Source organism: Adiantum capillus-veneris, chromosome 2 (assembly GCF_014529385.1).
Source record: "Adiantum capillus-veneris isolate H3 chromosome 2, ASM1452938v2, whole genome shotgun sequence".
Classification (NCBI taxonomy): Eukaryota; Viridiplantae; Streptophyta; class Polypodiopsida; order Polypodiales; family Pteridaceae; genus Adiantum; species Adiantum capillus-veneris.
In genome coordinates this window covers 94,420,082-94,440,634 of record NC_140932.1, presented here as the reverse complement: position 1 = coordinate 94,440,634, position 20,553 = coordinate 94,420,082, and the positions used below count along the sequence as shown (strand labels likewise).

The 20,553-nt window shown below is 41.0% G+C and overlaps 1 protein-coding gene across 2 annotated transcripts; it reads right to left on the bottom strand.

The window, feature by feature from the left end:
• Nucleotides 1-14,459: 14,459 nt before the first annotated feature.
• On the bottom strand, nt 14,460-15,910 carry LOC147463212 (uncharacterized). Of its 2 annotated transcripts, XM_086487740.1 has the most exons (2): nt 15,574-15,703; nt 14,460-15,493 (listed from the first exon to the last, which is right to left on the bottom strand). In XM_086487740.1, exons 1-2 carry the CDS (start codon nt 15,670-15,672, stop codon nt 14,618-14,620), a joined length of 975 nt encoding a protein of 324 aa, XP_086343866.1. In that variant the 5' UTR covers nt 15,673-15,703; the 3' UTR covers nt 14,460-14,617. The 2 variants fall into 2 exon arrangements, with proteins under 2 accessions (XP_086343866.1, XP_086343862.1); XM_086487736.1 differs by having other exon boundaries at nt 14,460-15,910.
• Between the last annotated feature and the right edge of the window lie 4,643 nt (nt 15,911-20,553).

Below are 20,553 nucleotides of genomic sequence, written 5' to 3'. Positions count from 1 at the left end.
GAATACTTGAAAAGGGGGTAATCTATCCATGTCAAAAGGGGAGAGAAGAGAGAGAGAGAGAGAGAGGGAGAGAGGGAGGGAAAGAGAGGGAAGAGGTGGGGCCAGGGAGAGAGAGGGGGAAGACAAGGGGAGAGAGGGGTGACAGGGAGTGGGAGACACACACACACACACACACACACACACAGGGAGAGAGAGAGAGGGGGGGGGGGGGATAGGGATATAGAGTGATAGGAAAAGAGAGAGGAAAAAGGAAGTGGAGGACCTTGAGGAAGGGAGGGGGGTTGGTGGAGGACAAGATGGAAAAAGGGAAGGGAGTTATAGGAGTAGATGGAGAAAGGAGGTGGAGGAGAGGGAGGAAGCAAGTAATGGTTTCAAAGTTAGGGGAGAGAGAGAGAGAGAGAGAGAGAGAGAGAGAGAGAGAGAGAGAGAGGTGTGGACCAAGCATGAGAGGGGGGGGAGGGGGGGGGTTATACTCTCCACACCACACACACACACACATTCTCTCATTGTGTGGAGTGCAAAATAACAAGAGCTCCATCTCCTTCTCCAAGTTTGTTGAGAAGTGGAGAGTCTACACCGACACTCTTGGCTATGGAATGCAAATCCAACCAAGAGCCATGCTTCAATGCTTAAGCTTGTCATCTTCTTCATCTTCATTATTGCTAAGCAAGAAGAGTGATGATAAGTGAAGAACTATTTCTTTCTCCTATGGAATGTTTCTTCTTCCTCTTCCCTACCCTCGTTCCCCGCTAGCTCTCTCCACCTTCGAAGATGTTTGAGGCCTTGGGACCGAGGCTTGGGATAGTTAATGATGTTTGCAAAGTTTATGTTAAGCTCGCGATGCATGAAGCTTTCCATCTTCATAGCATCACCAAGGTCACAAGGAACACAAAGATTGTATTGTAACAAAGTCTCTCTTGATGGGAGAATCTATAATACAAACACCTTTTGGAGGGGGGACCGGCTGCAGGTAAATCCGGTCCTCATCTATTGTCATGTTCTGGAATATTCTCTCTCTTGCAAAATTATTGTTCATGCCAAGTTAATTAAGTACTATGTTTATGTTTCTACCATCAATTAAGTTCACCCTCCACGTTCTCAAAGTAATGTCACAAAAATGCTCACTCTAATTATCTTAATTCCACTATTCTCAAAGTACATAGGCCATTTGCATTACATTGGTATCAGAGCATTTGGTTTCTCTTTTCTTGCTTAAGAAGAGAGTTCCTTAAGTAGCCTATTAATGGTTGATTTTGTTAATTATATGAAGGTAAGTGGGATTGGGATCTATTATTAGTTTTTTTGAGCACACTATGTGGGATATGGTGCACACCTCGAGAGCTTTGGTCTTAATAATGGAGTCTTATTAAACTTGCCTACAGCTTTACCATAATTGAGCCATAAGAAGTCCAAAAGGAGCTATCCCTCAGCAACTTCTCTATATTAGACCCACTCCACTACTCTCTATAATTAACCAATTCAAGCCGTGGGTGTAGATACTGAAGTGCCTATTTTCAAAGGCTAAGAGTAGTAGCAAGTAAGGTTTTGAATTGCCAAAGCATACACTAAGTAAATACATAAGTTTAATTAACATGGCTTACAATAACAAAGAGAGTAGAATGCACATTGACAACTTTGATTTTGCACATGAAGGTGCTAATGATGATGCCCCCATGTTTGTTAATCACCTTGTTACTAGGTTGCAACAAGCTATGGGCAACCCAGCTTTGCAAGCCAAAGTTACTCAACAACTTCGTACTTATGGGATTTCCTTTCCTCTCCAAGAGGAGAGAGAGCTTAGGAGGCCTCTTGATGAGACCCCCAAAAGAAGACTCTCTCCCATACGAGAGGAGGAATCCAAAGATCAAGAAAGTAATGAGTCCCTAAGTTCCTCCAAAGATGTGGCTCCACGAAGAAGGCGGACTAAACGATCGTCAACTTCTCTCAAGAGGAAATGGTTAACCCATAGTCCTCCTCCTCGTCCCTCCAAAAGGAAAGAGAGGAAAAAGGAATAAAAGAGCAAGAAAGAGGTCACCCTCTTCTCCTTCTTCTTCACCTTCCTCCTCTACTGATGAAAGCTATGGCTATTCTCCTAGAGAATACAAGAGGGGAGGACATCGCAAATCTTACCCTGCATAGCAAAGGTCACAAAAGCTAAATAAGTTCAAAGAGGGAGGAAAGGGTATCTCTTTTCTCACCTATTGTTAGCAGCGGCTAACACAGGCTACACCAAATATGCATTAAGCGGGAGATATGCTATGGTTGTGCATAATGTTTCCACCTCACTTTGTATAAGTCTTGGGCTCACTTGGAGTTCCAAATTTTTATATGCTAGCATAGAGGGATCAAGCTTAAACCCATAGGAGAAGGGATTGTGTGGTGAAAGCCTTTAAAAGGAAGCCTTTATGCAAGGAGGCTTCATTATTGAGTATCCACTCTTGAGGATCCACATTTGAGAGCTCCCTCTCTCTTGAGTGTTCAGTCTATGGCTTAGCCTTGAGCTTAATGTCCATGCTTAAGAGGCTAGGACTAATCCATTGTAATTAGAGTATCTTCTTGATTAATCTAATCCCTATTTTCTCATTAGTCTACTTCTTCTCTATATTTCACTATGTCATGAAGTAGTATTACACTCTCATTATTCTAGATTTGAGAGAGATATATACTTCTTGCTATTAACCACTCCTATTCTTCCATAAGCACTCGATTTGTGATATTTAGCAACATTAATTAGGTTGATTAAGTTGGGTCTTAATCTTGTCACTAGTGTGCGTGCCCTATTTTCTGCTTGTGTGTAGATAGGTTTTATGAAGCTCTAGCACCATTCACCTTGTGTTTGTAGCTATTGATGAAGTGCCTTGATTGACAAGTGGTAATTAGTGTGTGCTTATCATTAGTGTGCTTGGGGTTTTTAGTCTATGGTAAGTCGGATTGTGGTGGACTTGATGTGTGTAGGAGTTGATTGATTAGTGATTAGAGTAGATTTAGAGTTAGTCTTGCCATGACTAATCTCTACTTGCATTGGAGAGGTGATCTCTTGAATCCTCTATTTCTTTTCATTCGATGCTCGTGCTTCCATGCCCTACCTGGGTTGCCGATCCACGGATTTGATAATTTTATGTGGGTTGCAATTAGGTCGTGCTACAATGCCTCCGAACACCTATGATGGCACCTTTGGTGCTACCAACAAAGTATTGGCCTTCATCCAACAATTTGATGCGACCTTTGGAGACAAGGGCTTCACGAAGTCCTCCAAGCTACGCCATGTAGCTATGCACTTCCAAAAATCGGCTCGTCAATGGTGGGCTAGCCTTCGTGGCAACGGTGAAGCCCCAAAGACATGGAAAACTCTACTAGTTTCCATCATGAAGCAATTCCTTGCAAGTGATGCAAATGACAAAGTGATCACTGAATGGCGGAGTTTGAGGCTTCTCTCTCATGAGTCTATCCACAAATATGTGGACAAGGTTTGGGATTTACATCTCAAGGCTACTATCTTTCAAAAGATAGACTTCGCCGAACAAAAGCAACAATTTTGTGCGTGATTACCTGAAGAAATGGCCGAGTATGTCAACTCCCAACGGCCTGGTTCTATCACCAAAGTAATCCACCACACTGTGGTTTCTTCTCGCATCAATTTCCAACAAGGGGTTAGATGGAATGTCAAACCCATGGAAAACAAAGACAAAAATGATGCAAAGGGAAAAACTAATGCCTAAAATTCTTCCCAAGGCACTTCCTACAACGACAACAATAGGTCCAAGGAGAAGGGAGTTTACAAAGGTAAAAACAAACTCTCTCATGAAGAGCTTGAAGCTTTTCGCAAGGACCATAAGTGTTTTAAGTGTGGGGAGCAAGGACATGGCTATCGTTCTTGCCCCAAGAAAAATGCTCACAATGAGACTCCTAGGGCTTCCACTATCGAATCTCCAAAAGAGGATGCTCATTGCAAAGGATCATCTCTCTCCTATGCTTGGGGAAAGGTAAGGGAGCATGATGCCTTCATCTTGTTTGACCCTGGCTCTACTCACACCTTCATATCAATGGAGTTGGCCAACAAGTTGGGCATTCAAGCTTTTAAGATGGGAGATATTGTAACGGCTGACACAACTTTTAAGGGACACCAAGCCTCCGTTACTCCCTTGATTGGGAAGTTGAGGCTTCATGTGCAAAGCTATGTTGACAAAGAAGACTTTTTCATCTCTCCTCTCCAACATGAGGATGCTATCCTAGGGTTGCCATGGTTTGATTGCATGGCTACCAACATGAAGTTCCAAGAGAGGAAAATCTACTTCACCTACAAGGCAAAGAACATGTATATAGATGCTAATGAGTATAGTCGTACTATACCACTTGTAAATCCTCTTGCCCTTGATAAATCAATGAAGAGCTCAATTTCAACATACATGATTTTTGTCAAGGAGTCCCTAAAAGGTCCTAATGTTTCATCAAAGGTGAATAGTAGGAATTAAGAAGAGTTAAACTTATCTAACTTTCTAAAAGGATTCCAAGATGTGTTCATCGATGATATCCCTATGGACTTACCTCCAAAACAATGGGATGATGACCATCGAATTGAGCTCCTATCAGGAAGCTCACCTCCTTATCGAGTTTCCCAAGCTCAACAAGAGGAGATCATGAGGCAAGTACAAGAATTAGTAGACAAAGGGATGGTGAGGCCTAGCTCCTCTCCCTTTTGTTCTCCAGTCCTTTTAGTGCAAAAGAAAGATGAAACATATTACATGTGTGTGGACTATCGCGCAATAAACCATATCACTATCAAAAACAGATTTCCCGTACCTCGGGTAGAAGATTTTTTTGATAAACTACAAGGCTCTACCTACTTCAGTAGGATCGACCTTAAAAGTGGCTATCATCAAATAAGAATAGTAAAGGAAGATATCCTAAAGACTGCGTTTCGTACAACGTTTGGTCTTTATAAATATCTAGTCATGCTTTTTGGCTTGACCAATGCACCTGCCACATTCAATGGTTTGATGGAGAAAATATTTCAACCCCACCACAAGTTCACTAGAGTATTCTTTGATGATATCATCATCTACTCCAAGTCCTTGGAGGAACACAAGCAGCATCTCCAAGTGATTTTTCAAGCATTGAGGGAGAACAAGCTTTTTCTCAACCAAAAGAAAAGCAAATTTCTTCTTCAAGAGATTCAATACTTAGGTCATACTCTTAAGAGGGTATCTGTATGGATCCATCACAGTTAGACGTAATAAAAGCATTGCCTAATCCAAGGAATCTACATGAGCTAAGAAGCTTTATTGATATGTGTGCATACTATAGACGCTTCATAGCAAAATTTTCTCAAATAGCAGGACCATTACATGACTTAACAAAGAAGAACGTTAAGTATTCATGGACTGCTAAGGAGCAAAAAGCTTTTGACAATCTCAAAGAGAAGCTTACCTCTCAACCAATCCTCATGCTTCCGGATCTCTCAAAACCATTTGAGGTCCAATGTGATGTTTGTGGTGATTGCCATGGAGTAGTCTTGCTTCAAGAAGGGCATGCCATAGCATATGAGAGACGAAGGCTCAATACAGATGAACAGGTCTTGGGCATTTATGAGAAAGAGCTTTTAGCTATTCTACATGCCCTAGACACATGGAATCACTATCTATTGGGGACTCCATTCATTTTACGAACAGACCATCAAAGTCTCAAGTGCTTCATGAAGCAAACAAAGCTTTCCAACAAACAAATGAGGTGGGCAAATTATCTTTCACAATTTAATTTCACATTGCTCACATTGCTGGTAAGCACAATCAAGTGGCTGATGCACTTTCACAACGACCAAAAGTTAATGTTGTGTCTATAGCAACTCACAATGATCTACTTCTATGATAGATGAGTATGCTACTGACCCTAACTTTAAAGACATAATGTCAGCCCTTGCTTTGGGGAAGAAAGAGGAACCATTCACCTTGCAGGATGGTTATCTTCTCCATGGCAATAGGCTATGTGTTACCCACTCCCTTCGTGAGAAAGTCATGAATGAATCCCATGACCCTCCCTATGCAGGGCATAGAGGCATTGAACCTACTCTTCGAGGAGTAGAGATAGACTTTTATTGGCCTACCATGAAAGTGGACATACAAGAGTATGTTTTAAAATGTGTGGTATGCCAAAAGACCAAGTATGATAGAGGGAAGCAACCTGGATTACTCCAGCCATTGACAATCCCTAATTCACCATGGGAGAGTATATCCATGGATTTTATCTTTGGATTACCCAAGTCTATCGATGGGAATACGAGAATATGGACAATAGTTGACTGGTTTATCAAGCAAGCACACTTTATCCCTGTCAAGAAGACTATTAAGGCACACCAAATGGCAACTCTCTTCATATCCCAAATTTTCAAACACCATGGATTGCCAACATCCATTGTGTCAGATAGAGATCCTAGAATGACCAGTAATTTCTAGAAAGGTCTCTTCGAAAATCTAGGTACAAGATTGAATTTTTCTTTGGCCTATCACCCACAAACAGATGGCCAAAGTGAGATAGTCAATCTTACTATTCTTGATCTACTAAAGACCTATGTTATAGAAGTAGATCAACGCTCACAATGGGAAAAGTACTTACCTCTTGTAGAGTATGCGTATAATAATACTATCCATACTTCTACGGGAAAATCACCTTTTGAAATCATAGAGGGAAGACCTAAAAGTCCCTTGCTACTTAAAGTACATGGGAAGATCTTCGCTGCCGATGAGTATAGCCGTGACCTGCAAGCATCTTTTCAAAAGATTAAGGAGGCTATATCCATCTCTCAACTAAGGAAAAAGGTTGTTGCTGACAAGCACAGAAGGGCCTTAATGTTCAAAGAAAATGATTGGGTCTTACTTAAGTTTCCTAAGGCTCGATTGAGGCAAACTACGGGCAAAAATCCTACGGGCCATCAAAAGTATTATGCTAAACTAGCAAAAAGATACTATGGTCCTTTTCAAATTTTGAAGCCAAGCAATGAGGTGGCTTATCAACTCAAGTTTCCTAACCATTGGCTCATACACAATGCTTTTCATGTGAGCCTACTTAAGCCCTACAAAGGAGAGCCTCCAAATGAACCAATTACTGAAGACCCTCCCGAAATCTAAGACCAAGAAGAGGTGCTAAAACCCGAAACTATCCTTCGGCATGAAGACGCGGTACTATGACATGGTAAGATTATCCAACGGTATCTTATTAAGTTCAAAAATTATCCTTTTGAAGATGCTAGATGGATGCAAGGAATCCAACTTAAGGATAGTATGAACCTTGTCAACACTTATAATGCTACATTAGAGTAAGCAAATGTACATGTTTCTTTTAAATGATCAATGTTTTTGTCTTATAAGACTAATTCTCTCTTTATTGTGCACAAATTTAAGTAGTATACACACTAAGAATCATGTTTGTGATGACGACATCTCTCAAACACCATGTAGAATTTGTCACTCTACTTGGGAGGTTGAAATGAACTAAAGAGCGGACAATCTTGCGGCACCTATGTCGCCCAAGCACCAAATGGATTAGTCATCCATCTTGGAATGATGTTGTAGGGTAAAAAGGGATCCTCTACCCGATAAGACAAATTGACTAATGACTATGGCTTGATTTGTTTTACCTCATAGTCGAGGACGACTATGATTTCAAGAGAGAGGTAATGTCATAAAATCTAATATCTAACCAACCCAAATGATTTTCTTATATTAAAATGATCATTTAATGTGGGATAATAAACGGGAACAAGGGTTAGAATCTAGACATGTGCTTACGGATCTATCTCAACACGGGGCCAATGGTAAAGGGGTCCAAATCAGAGATGGTCTATCAAAGAGTAATGCTACTTAATGGAGCTTAAAAGACCTTAGGGTTAGCTTCATTAAATACCTTTAAAAGTTGTTAAAAAGTCATTTGACCTTGCGCAAACTAGGGCTAACCTCGAGGTGGAAATCGTACCCAAGCATGAGGTGCTAAGACGCTTAAAGTGGTTGTGGGAACCTTGCCCAAAGCTTGAGGTGATTTTTATGCTTAAATGACTAAGGTTTTTGAAATGTTAAATTCGAAGATAAGTTCTCAAGAAGCATTAAAGTCCATGCTTGGTAGAATAAGTCCTTGAAGTATTCCATTCAACCAAATGACTTAATAAGCATAAAAGACACATGCTTGCTTCATTGAATAAGTCCTTGAAGTATTCAATTCAACCAAATGACTTAATAAGCATAAAAGACACATGTTCAAATGATCCTCCACATGTGGCCCTCATGATGTGTTTGAATGCTATTGGCTAGGTTTTAAAGGGGTCCAATGAGAATTAAGATACATAAAAATAAATAATTAAGTTCTTTCTCTCAAAAGAGGAAAAAGAGGACACATGTCCAAAGGAAATAATAAAATAATACGAGAGAGAGAGAGAGAGAGAGAGAGAGAGAGAGAGAGAGGTGTGGACCAAGCATGAGAGGGGGGGGAGGGGGGGGGGTATACTCTCCCACACACACACACACACACATTCTCTCATTGTGTGGAGTGCAAAATGCAAGAGCTCCATCTCCTTCTCCAAGTTTGTTGAGAAGTGGAGAGCCTACACCAACACTCTTGGCTATGGAATGCAAATCCAACCAAGAGTCATGCTTCAATGCTTAAGCTTGACATCTTCTTTATCTTCATTACTATGCTATTATGCTATGCTAAGCAAGAAGAGTGATGATAAGTGAGGAACTATTTCTTTCTCCTATGGAATGTTTCTTCTTCCTCTTCCCTACCCTCATTCCCCGCTAGCTCTCTCCACCTTCGAAGGTGTTTGAGGCCTTGGGACCGAGGCTTGGGATAGTTAATGATGTTTGCAAAGTTTATGTTAAGCTCATGATGCATGAAGCTTTCCATCTTCATAGCATCACCAAGGTCACAGGGAACACAAAGATTGTATTGTAACAAAGTCTCTCTTGATCGAAGAATCTATAATACAAACACTTTTTCGAGGGGGGACCGGCTCCAAGTAAATTCGGTCCTCATCTATTGTCATGTTCTTGAATATTCTCTCTCTTGCAAAATTATTGTTCATGCCAAGTTAATTAAGTACTATGTTTATATTGCTACCATCAGTTAAGTTCACCCTCCAAGTTCTCAAAGTAATCTCACAAAAATGCTCACTGTAATTCTCTTAATTCCGCTATTCTCAAAGTTCATAGACCAGTTGCATTACATTCAGAAACCCCCATAGGTTGTGTATTTGCCTCATTGGAATTTACATTCAAATTTCCACCACTGAAAAGAGGCAACAAAGTGTCATAAATGTCTTGTGAGCTTACATTACTGTCTCTAGTACATGGCAGCAAGGGTTGAACATAATCTTCAATAAACACAACATCCCGTGAAACCAGATTACGCTTTGCTTGTGGATGGTACAACATGTAATCTTTTGCTTTCAACACTATAACCAACAGAAATACATTTGACAACCTTATCATCCAATTTTTTGCGTTGTGTTTGTGGCACCAAAACATATGCCAAACAACCAAAAACACGCATGTGCTTGATGGAAGGCTTTCTATCATGCCATGCTTCATATGGAGTCATAGATTGCAAAGATTAATTGTTAAGTACATAAGTGGCACACATGATGGACTCAAGCCAAAATGAATGCGGCAAAGCTTGACTTTTGACCATACATCATGTCATTTTCGTAAGTGGTTTGTTTTTCCTCTCAGCAACACCATTTTGTTGAGGTGTATAAGGCACCATACATTGGTGTTTTATCCCACGACTAGCCAAAAATGCATCAAATTCATGAGTCATACCCCCCCCCTCCCCCCCTCTTGATCAGAACTGAGGGTGCCCATAGTACATTTTGAGACATTTTCAGCCATAGCCAGAAATTGTTTGAAGCACATTAATACTTTGGACTTCCCTTTAAGCGGATATACTCCATGCATTCCTAGAGTGATCATCAATAAAAGTCACGAAGTAAAGGTAAATGCCCAAGGACAGAGCTTGCAAGGGCCTACAGACATCACTATGCACAAGCTGCCATCTTCACGTGGCCCTAACTGAACCATCCTTTGGAAACTTAGAATGCTTCATCTTATAAAAAATATAGCCTTCACATACATGTTTGACAAGTGCTTCAAGAGGCAGCAAAGAAGCAACCATATCAGATTTTTGCAAACGTAGCAAACTGGCAATATTCGGACGACCAAAATGTGCATGCCAAAGTTTTGCATCTGAAATAGCCTTAGAATCCACAGCTGCATTTGTAAAATTCTTCCCACACTTGTCATACAAAGTGAGCTTATACAACCCACAACATAAAATGCAAGATGCAACAATTTCATCACCAAAACTGAGATCATGTATTGTACATTTATCATCCATAAATTTGACTACAAGACCAAGTCTAGCAAGTGCGGATACATACAAAAAACTTTTCTTGATCCCAGGTACATAAAGTGCATCAACAAGTGTGAAATAACTACCATTTGCAGCAATAAGCACAATATTTCCAACTCCCTGAACTGGATAAGAGGCATTGTTGGCACACGTAACTGAATTCCTATGAGGGACAAACTCAAGAGAGGTGAAAAAATCACAATGTGAGGTAATGTGCTTTGTAGCACCACTGTCAAAATACCACACATGTGAATCTCTAGCAATTGACATGCATGCATCATGGACAACAAGATTATAAGTACATTCTACAATAAAAGCCCATTCTGCATCAACATCAGTATCACAGTCTCCTTTCACAAAAGACTCAACAATAGCTGTATTTGTAGTGGAACCAACATTAGTAGTGGAACCAGCCTCTTTCTTCTTAGCCTCTTTGGCCTTCAACTTAGGACACTGCTTGATCAAGTGATCATTAGCTTTACAGTAATGGCAATGCATCTTCTTTTTGCTCTTATCACAAGAATTTCCTGACGAATTGTTGCCATCAGAAGCATTAGGAACAGGTTATTTTCCACTCGCAGAAGAACCATGAGAACTAGCTGCATTACTGTTACACTGGACGTTGTCTTGTCCTGTTTTTTCTGAAAAGTGACTCTTGCAACAGCAATGTGCATAATGCATCAAACTTGACAACTTCAAGATTTCCTTGGGTCGTAAGTCTCCAAGTACTAGCAAAATGTTGGTAAGAATTTGGCAAGGCATCAAGAACAGTCTGCACAAGGCAACTATCTGAAATGACTTCACCTGCAAAAATAAGTTGTTTGTTAATATCCTTGACACTAGCAAGGAAAGTGTCCATGTCATCTTTCTCATGCATGATCTTCAATTCCAGCTCTTTACGCAACAATGCAATTTTAGCCTCATTGCGACTTGCATAAAAACCAGTCAGAATATCCCAAGCCTGTTTTGCAGATTTCGTTGAACGAATGTGAGGAGTAATAGTGCGCTTCACAGACAATGCAATCAATGCATGAGCCTGTGCATATTTTACATCCCAACGAGCTTGTTCTGCCGTTGGCAAAACAACTCTAACAACAACAATCCTTGCACAGCAAAGACCTGCAACATCCTCAACATCGCCTACATCCTAAGAACTAGGACGTACATCAATGCCTTGCACAATATTCTAGACACCCTTTGTCACAAGAACATGTTGCATCATGTAAGCCCACATAGGGTAATTGTCCCCATCCAATCTGTCCTCAACAACAAACATCTTGAACACATCTGTGTTGTTGTCGGCCATGATAAATGCCTTCACCTGATTTGAAAACTGCCTGAAAAGAGGAGAAACAAAGAGAGAATAACATGTGCTATACAATACAAATTGTAGAAGACTGTAAGGTACATGTTATGCAAAGAACGAAACTAACAGAAAATCTACACAAAATGACGAAATAGCATGTGCAGTACTGCTTATAGTGGAAACGAAGGTCGAAATGAGCCCAATCAAAATTCTGAGCAGATCAAGGTCTTCGAGCTCTCCCAAAAAATTTGTCGACCTATGAACACTCACCAAAGCTCACAAAAATCAAAGAAAGTGAGCAGGTGTGTGCTGGATCTACTTGCGACTAAGCCCGAGAGGACGCAACTTGCTCTGATACCAATTTTTGGAATTAGGGTTGCAAGAAAACACACACATCTTGGAGAAGATGAAGGAATCTCAAGGCACACAATAGAGAGTATATTACTTAGTGTGCAATGGAAAGATTGATAGCCCTAGAGTGATGGGCGTATATACAATGCACAGGGGGAAAAAACCTCCTAATGAGGGAAAAAATGCCCGACGGTCCTAAGTGTGTTCACACACATTACTACCACATGTATATGGTAACACTATTTTTCTATAGACTTGAGTAGGAGAAGTTAGAAATCTATGCCCTTTCCTAGTGGAATAGCACTATAAATGATGTCACATACTTGTAAATGACACCATATCCTTTAGTCAATATACCGACTTCATCCAAAATGGACAGAATGTTTTGTGTATAAAGATGGTTCTTTTTAAATGATTGTCGAGCTATTTGAAAACAATCTTATTATAGCACTTATCATCCAAGAGGCCAACAACATTTTTCCGATTCAATATGACACTGTAAAGAGCCGAGGAGATGGTTGTGTTGCACTCCACTTTCTTATCGGGAAAAGCAAAGATTTAGGTATGTATGTCAAAAGTAAGATATATGTAAGAGCTTGAACTTAAATTTAAGAAGGATAGATAGACTTACTTGATAGCTTGTACTCTCTTCTTAATTCCTCTCGAGCCAACCTTCAAGTCCTCGATGTCTCGTAGTCTTCTTTCTCTTTGTCGAAGACCTATCACAATTTTTTTTCTCTGAGTTGTTGCATAAGCTCCTTGATGGTCTCCTTGATGCCTTCACCTTGTCGAACACATTGTATGACTTTCTGGTGAAAGCACATATTCTCATTGCATGCAATGTCTCTCTCTTGTTATTGCAGAACATCATTTCATACAACCAACTGTCTTATGTATTCATATAGGCCATTGTGGCCACCTTCCACATAGTTTACCATATCCTTGAAAGGTGGACTGGAGTTTGTGATGGGATACTTAGGATACATTCTACCACCCACCCAAAGGTCTGCATGTTTCATGTTTTGTGATCTAAAGTTCTCCTTCGAAGCTTCAGAAATGGTGTTTCATTTGCTTTTCTTGTAGAGGGACTCGTACTCTCATAAGAGTTATACGTGCATATGATACACATCTCTTCGAAAATGCAAAGAGGTTCTTTGTGGAGAAGATATAAGCTTCGATTGAGACATAAAAGTTCTTTGTGGAGAAGATATAGGCTTCGACTAAGATATGACTAATTGAAATTGTCTATAGGAGGAGGTGAGCACAATGGACGAAAGAACATTAAATATTTGTGTGTGAGAGCACACATGAGGAAATGAGGAGGAAGAATGAACTCAAAGAGCATATCTTACAATTGAATTTTCCTTTATCTCTCTCTATGCTAACATGACATTTTTTACAAAGCCCAAATTTGAGTCCAAATTTTCCCTAATGTATTTGTCAAAATATGGGACTAGGCCATTCTAAGGTATATGACTAGGTTGAATGATCCACCTTGGGGGAAGTAAATTCAAAAAGTCAAAAATGGGTCTTCCAAGTGACAACAAAGAATTTATGTAGTGTCAAGAAGCATTCTTTTGAGTACATAAAGTTGTGTTTCTTGAGAAATGGCTACTCAAACTTTGAAATAAAGACATGTAAATATGTGCAAAATCGATTGTTGCCAAAACTCCACCTACACCTAGACCTCATGCAAGCCCATCAATGGAAGGTCAATTATGTAACGACAACGAACATGAACAAGCTTGATTAACAACTATCAAATATTAATTGATCATGCAAGCAACCCATAAGTTTATGAGTAAAGAGAACTAAACAAAAATTGACGCTAATTAGAGCTTGCATACATAAAGAATTGATGATCTAAACCAGCAAAATCATATACTAGAGGGTAATGTTATACAGGTGATCCAAGGCAAACACTAAGAGATGTAGATATATCCCACGTCATTAAAAGTCATGTTGAGCCTGTATAAAAGGTACATCTTATTGATGCAATACACCATGAAAACTTGCCATAACTCAAAGCTCAAAATACACTCACTATTGTGAGTTTGGGAGAGGACAAAAAAAAAAAAAGTTGCCCAAACTCCAAACTCAAAAATTTACTTTATGGGTCCAAGTTTTCTATCTTAGATGCTGATTGACTTGAATTAAATATCTTATCTACAAACACTATGCACACTTTATGGTTAGCTGAATCCGTAATTGCTAGCATAAGTTCACTACACTTTATTAGCTACAAGTCACACTTGTTCTTCTTGATATTAGTTAGAGTCTTCTTTAACCTTAGCAATCCTCCCTAACTTACCGGTCCTCACAAAAGAATGACCTCTCTAACTTTAAGAAAGAGGTCGTTAGATTCAAGCAAGCTATAACAAATGTTTGGAACTCAGAGCACTTCACACACTACATGGTAAGAGTTCTTAATTATTATATTCCTTATTTACCTCATCTTGATTTATCTACAAATAGGGTTGCATATTTACTTCAATACTTGAATATAATTTGTGTTGTTTCACTCATACATCTCTTCCAAATGTTATCCATCCATTTGAAAGAACTTTCCTAAATAGAAACTCCCATGCATGTGGATGATATATGTTGGTATGATGCTGGCACAACAAACGGGAGACGCTCCCAAACGAGCCCTTGTTTCGCAAGGTGAGGTATACAAGCAAAGATGAACCATTCATGATCACGACGGTTTTTGAGAATGGCCCACAACGTATCCTTACCCTCACTCACCAAACATTGCATCCATAAAGAGCTTTCTTTGTCCAAGTTTTCCCATGGAAGCTTGCCCACAACATGCCATTTCACAACAAAGGGGTGATCCTCTACCTCGAGCTGCATCACTACTTGTAACTTGATGTCTATGGCATATGCCACATCATTGACGACAGCTACGCTTTGAGGAGCACCACCAGTAAACCAGAGATCATGTGGCCACATGTCCAGCACAAGCGTCCACGAGTTCGTTATGGGGTCATAGAACTCACCTGATTGGGGGAGGGTGCTTGACATGCCTTGGGGCTCGCCTCCTACCACAAAAAAGCGCCCCATCATTGCAAAGCCTGATGGTTGAAACTTCCTTTCAATTTGCATGGGTGGTAGCATCTCCCATGTCCACGTCTCCAAGCTGAGTCTCTCTGCACTGTTTGCGGCCATGAAACCATAACCTCCAGCAAAATACACATGCTTACCAACATGGGCAGCAGCAAATCCGTAGCGACCCACATGATGCATGGGCCTCCATGGAGTTTCCTTTGGGGTAAGCCAGCGCATATGCCACAAATCGAATCCTTGAAGGGAACCAGGCGCACATGACAATGTGCCCTCCCCATACCCATCCTCAGCTCCACTACACGTTTGGCCATCGCCAGCGGCCCCAAGACGAAAGCTCGCCTGCACCAGCAGCACCCGCCCTCCAGTAGTAATTACCTGCATCATCGAGGTGAAGATATTAGCATCCATTTCCTGTACAGCACCCCTCAAGAAGAATGAATGGATACTGTGAGTACGGAGGGCAGGGCGCGAAAGGAAAAGCCAAGTAAAGTAGTGATCATCTTCATGGCCCAGCACGAAGATGGCCAAGAAATGGGGCCGGCGCAGGCGGGCATCAGGGTATTGACGCAGAGCAGAGGCCCAGGAGCGGGAAACAACTCGGCAGCGCGCCACCGCGTCCAGAGGTAGCTTGGCCAAGCAGAGCTTGCCCAAATCTGCAGGCAAGCCCATAATATCGGGGCCGACATCCTCCACTTCTGCCATTCTTAGCTCGATGGATGAGGGCCAATGGCAGCAGCGCGTCGAGACTCGAGAGCCGAACGAGGAGCAGAGGTAGGGAATACAAGGGAAGGAGAGCTTTGGTCTTTTTCTACTATCTCGCTTTCCAAATGCCGGGTCCTATGGCTACTCTTGAATTTGACCAGGAAATTTCTGCACATTTTCTTAATATAAGGCATTAGTCACACGACTCATAGTTATCCGTTACATTTTGAAATAGTTGTGCCTCATGCATGGTCACACATGCATCAGTTATTTGTCTTATAAGCAACTATGCAACGCTTCTTGTAACTATGTTGATTTTGGTATAGTTGCATTGGTAACATCTTATTGATAATTGATGCATGTGTAGCCACATCATAAGAAAAGATACGTCAAGAATGTAATTGTACTTGGTATACTTTACCAAACATATTTCGGCTATTAAATATAGTTTCTAACTTCCTTGGAAAATCTAGAAGCTCAAGGGTTCAAAAGCGTAAAGGGAATACTCAATTCAATGGAGAGCACCAACTTGTTGCTCAAGGAGTTCTCTTAGAAGGTTTTCAAATGGTTGGCCGTTGCGCACCGTACACTTGATTGCTTGTTTTTCAAAAAAAAATTTAATGTATCCCTCCAACCACTTTGCTGGAAACGTTCATTGGGGGCATTTGGGAATTGAATAGTAACGCTTCCTCGATGTAGCGTGCATGATCGGGATGCCAGTCTCTGAACTTTACAAAACAATTCTTATACATTGACTGTATAGGAATCTAAAGATGGCATCGAAACACCCTGTCTTATGTTGTACCAAAGTCCACTTTGCCACCATACTTTACTTTATAGTAGAGCTCATGCGTGTCTGGCACGAGTGTGTCAGTATCCTCGTCCTCTGCGTCTAGGTGGCACGCTCTAATATAGGGGACTCCGTAAACCCCTCCCCCCCTCCCCAAAAAAACAAGCAAAGCCACATGATAATGTCGATGCGCGCAGCCAGAAGAAGTGCGTCAATGATGCTCGAGGGAAGCATGAGTGGAATGGAGTGGCGTGGGACCCTAGGATGGAAGGGGAGTGGGACCCTACGATGGAAGGGGGGTAGGTTGGTAAGAAGGGACTATAGAAGGAGGTGCCGACGGTGCAAAGCTCTGGACGTAGGCAGTCCCTCCTTGGCTCCCCCATGGCATGGTCTATTGAGAAAGATCATAGGCCGCAAGCTGATATGGAGTGTAGCGTCCAAACAATCCCTCCGTCCAACGAAGGTACTCGTCACGTAAAGAGAGTGCTCGTTGCAGGTTTGGATCTACCACCGGTGGAGGAACGTGGGTAGATGGGGTGACACCTCCGTAGGTGTAGGAGGGCCATGCCTGCAAATAACAAAGAGAACCCTACACTCATGCGCACGAAAAACTAGCTACAAGTAAGCTTAATTTCAATGCTTAGACTTACAGTCTCATGACTCGAGTCCACTGGAAGCGACGTCCAGCCTGGATGGGGACACATCTAGGACATGAACCAACCAAAAGAAGAATATGGCTGCTCCCTACCAAATGGTGTCTCATCTGACATCTACATTAAAGGTTGATAAGTATGAGGACCTAACGATATATCTAATCTGCATACCTCTACATGCTACATCCAATCCACTCTCTACACCTGAACATACGTATACTTAAACCTAAACATACGTATTCATCTACTCCTTTATATCTCTCTCTCTATATCTACCCCTTTCCTCTCTCTCTCTCTCTCTCTCTCTCTCTAATGTATAGAGAGGGTAGAGATGGATAGAGATTAAAGCTTAGGTTACCACTTCTCTTAGCCTTCAAAAAAATGCACTCAAATAACTACACCTATGGTATAGAATATTGTTTATTGCAAAGAGTAATGGAGTGGAATAGTGCTAAGTTGGTACCGGTTCCTATCAAACTTGCTAATAGCTCAATAATGGTTAAGTTGTAGGCAAGTCTAAAAAAACTCCATTATTAAAACCGTAGTTCTCGATGGTGTCCCTCAAACCCTATAAATAGGAGTGCCAACAGAGATAATAAATCCCAATCCCACTTACCCTATTACAATGAACAACTCCAACCTTTCATCGACTAGAGGAGTGCATCTCTTCTTACATAGAGAAGAAAGAAACCTAATTTCTAATCACTAACTATCGATCTCTACCTCTCTCTCTTTCTCTCTATCTCTTTACTCTCTCTTTTCCTCTATCTCTAATCTCTCTTTCTCTCCCTCTCTCTGTATCTCTAGTCTCCCCTTCTCTCTCTCTCTCTCTCTCTCTCTCTCTCTCTCTCTCTCTCTCTCTATCTTTTTATTTTTACCTCTCTCCCTCCATCTCTCTATATCTCGTTCTCTCTCCCCTCTCTCTCCCTCTATCTCTACCCTCTCTTTCTCTCCTCTCTCTCTCTCTCTCCCCCCCCCCTCTATTTCTCTCCCTCTCTATCCCTCTTTCTCTTCCTCTCTCCCTCTATCTCTACCCTCTCTCCCTCTCTACTCTCCTTATCCCTTTTCCTCTATTTCTCTCCCTCTCTACTCTCTCACTCTCTATCTTTTTTTTTAACCTCTCTTTCTTTCCTCTATCTCTTCTCTCTCTCTCTCTCTCTCTCTCTCTCTCTCTCTCTCTCTCACACACACACACACACATTATCTTTTTATTTTTACCTCTCTCTACTCCATATTTCTCTCCACTATATCTTAAATATTATTTTCTTCTCTTTTTATAATTCTTCTCTCTCTCTCTCTCTCTCTCTCTCTCTCTCTCTCTCTCTCCCTCCCCATTTTACTCTTTTTATTTACACTTGTTTTTTCTCTATTCTTTTTTTTATTTTAATCTTTAACTATTTAACACAATCTCAAATAAACTTAATCTACAAGCATATCCATTCACAAACAAAGCACCATTTTACAAAGAGATTAATCTACTCTACCCAAACAACCTTTAAAAAAAACATAAACCCTAATACTGATTTAATCATACGGACAAATGGACGAGGTATGTGCACTTTTTATATATTTTCTTGCTTTAATCTTTATATGTGTGTGTGTGTGTGCACGCGCGCGTGCACATACACACACACACACATGTTTGTGTGTATAGTAAAATACAATAGGGAAAGAAGAAGGGGGGGGGGGGGGGGGGGTTTGTGTTTACCTTAACTTGTAGACACGGTTGCCGGTTAGGTTGAGCATCCAAAGTAGTTCGTGGTAAGTAGAAAACTCTTTCCAAAGTGGTCTGAAATAGTATGTGTGTGTGTGAGTGTGTGTGTGTGTGTGTGTGAAAGAGGGGAGATATGGGGGAGAGAGAGAGAGAGAGAGAGAGAGAGAGAGAGAGAGAGAGAGAGAGAGGTAGAATAGGGGAGATGCTTGGGAGAGCAGGTGCGATGGCGAGGGGAGTTTGAGCAGGATATGTTACAAATACGTGGCATACTCTGCCCTCCCTTTCTTTTTTAGGCACCAATTATTATCGCGAGAATTACTGTAGATATTACCATGAACGTTATCGCGAGGCCTTTTCAAACAGATACAAAAGTATCCAAGGTAGCAGAGGGGTACAAACCACCTCCCTCTACGCTTAGATTATATGATATACTATCTATAGTCTTTTAATAAATATTTTTTTAGACAAAATGATAATTTAGTTACTTTTGTACTCACATATTATTGAAAAATTAGCCATCTACTCTAGTAACTATTTAGTGTATAGAGCACATACGTAGTTTTACTAATTTTTAATTCCTTTTGTACCACTTACTATTGAAAATTTAGCCATCTACTATAGTAAATATTCTAGCTATAGACCCATGTATCTTTTAAATTATTTTAGAGCTTGTTTTTAAGTTAGTATAGTTCTCTTTAATTCTAACTCTTGTTCACGCGTGTGCAGTACAATTGGGATGATTGTAGCTCTTCAAACGGCCCTGAATGTGATCAATGGCTCAAGGACAAACTCCCTTGTCCTTGCGCCAAGGTCAAATGGGTAATCCATTGATTGAGGCGTATTGCTTTGGAGCACGTGGAGAACAAAGGGCTTTGGCATCTTCAAAAAAGCGCTCGAGTAGATGAGAGCGCCTACCACCCCTCGCTTGAAGAGGTCCCCCATTGTTCTGTGTTCGGTGGTGGTGCTCTCGTACACAAGGCTGAAAGACAATGACAAGAGCTATTCGACAAAAGCATAGCACATGGTGACCCTCCCACTATCTCTACTTTGACAACTCCTCCACACGCGTCTCAAAGACACTTTGAGCTTGAGGATAAGCAAATGTTTGACATGGTTGATGAGTTATTGGCTCACGAAGGCAACATATGCGAGGAGGATTGTAGACCATGCACTCGACTGGTAGCGGGAACGAAGGATAGGTTGTTATCAAGTGCTCGAACACTTCTTTACGATGGGGCATAATACTCAGTGCTCCAAGAATTGTTGCAAGTCCTCAACTCGCAAGCAAAATTCGGTTGGAGAAATGCAAGTGTAGATACACTGGTTGGGTAAGTTCTATCCAAGGATTTTTATATATGGCGCTCCATTCATGGCGTGGGTTTGAATTTGTATTAATAATCTTTTTTCATTGTAATTTGATGGATAAAATGCTTCCTAAAGATTACCACATGCCTCCGGATCGCCGATTAGCTAGATCGTACGTCACTGCACTATGGAGTATGGGCATATCCAAGCGTGCGTCAATGATTCCATACTATACCGCAATGAGCACGCACATGCCACCTCATGTCTTGTG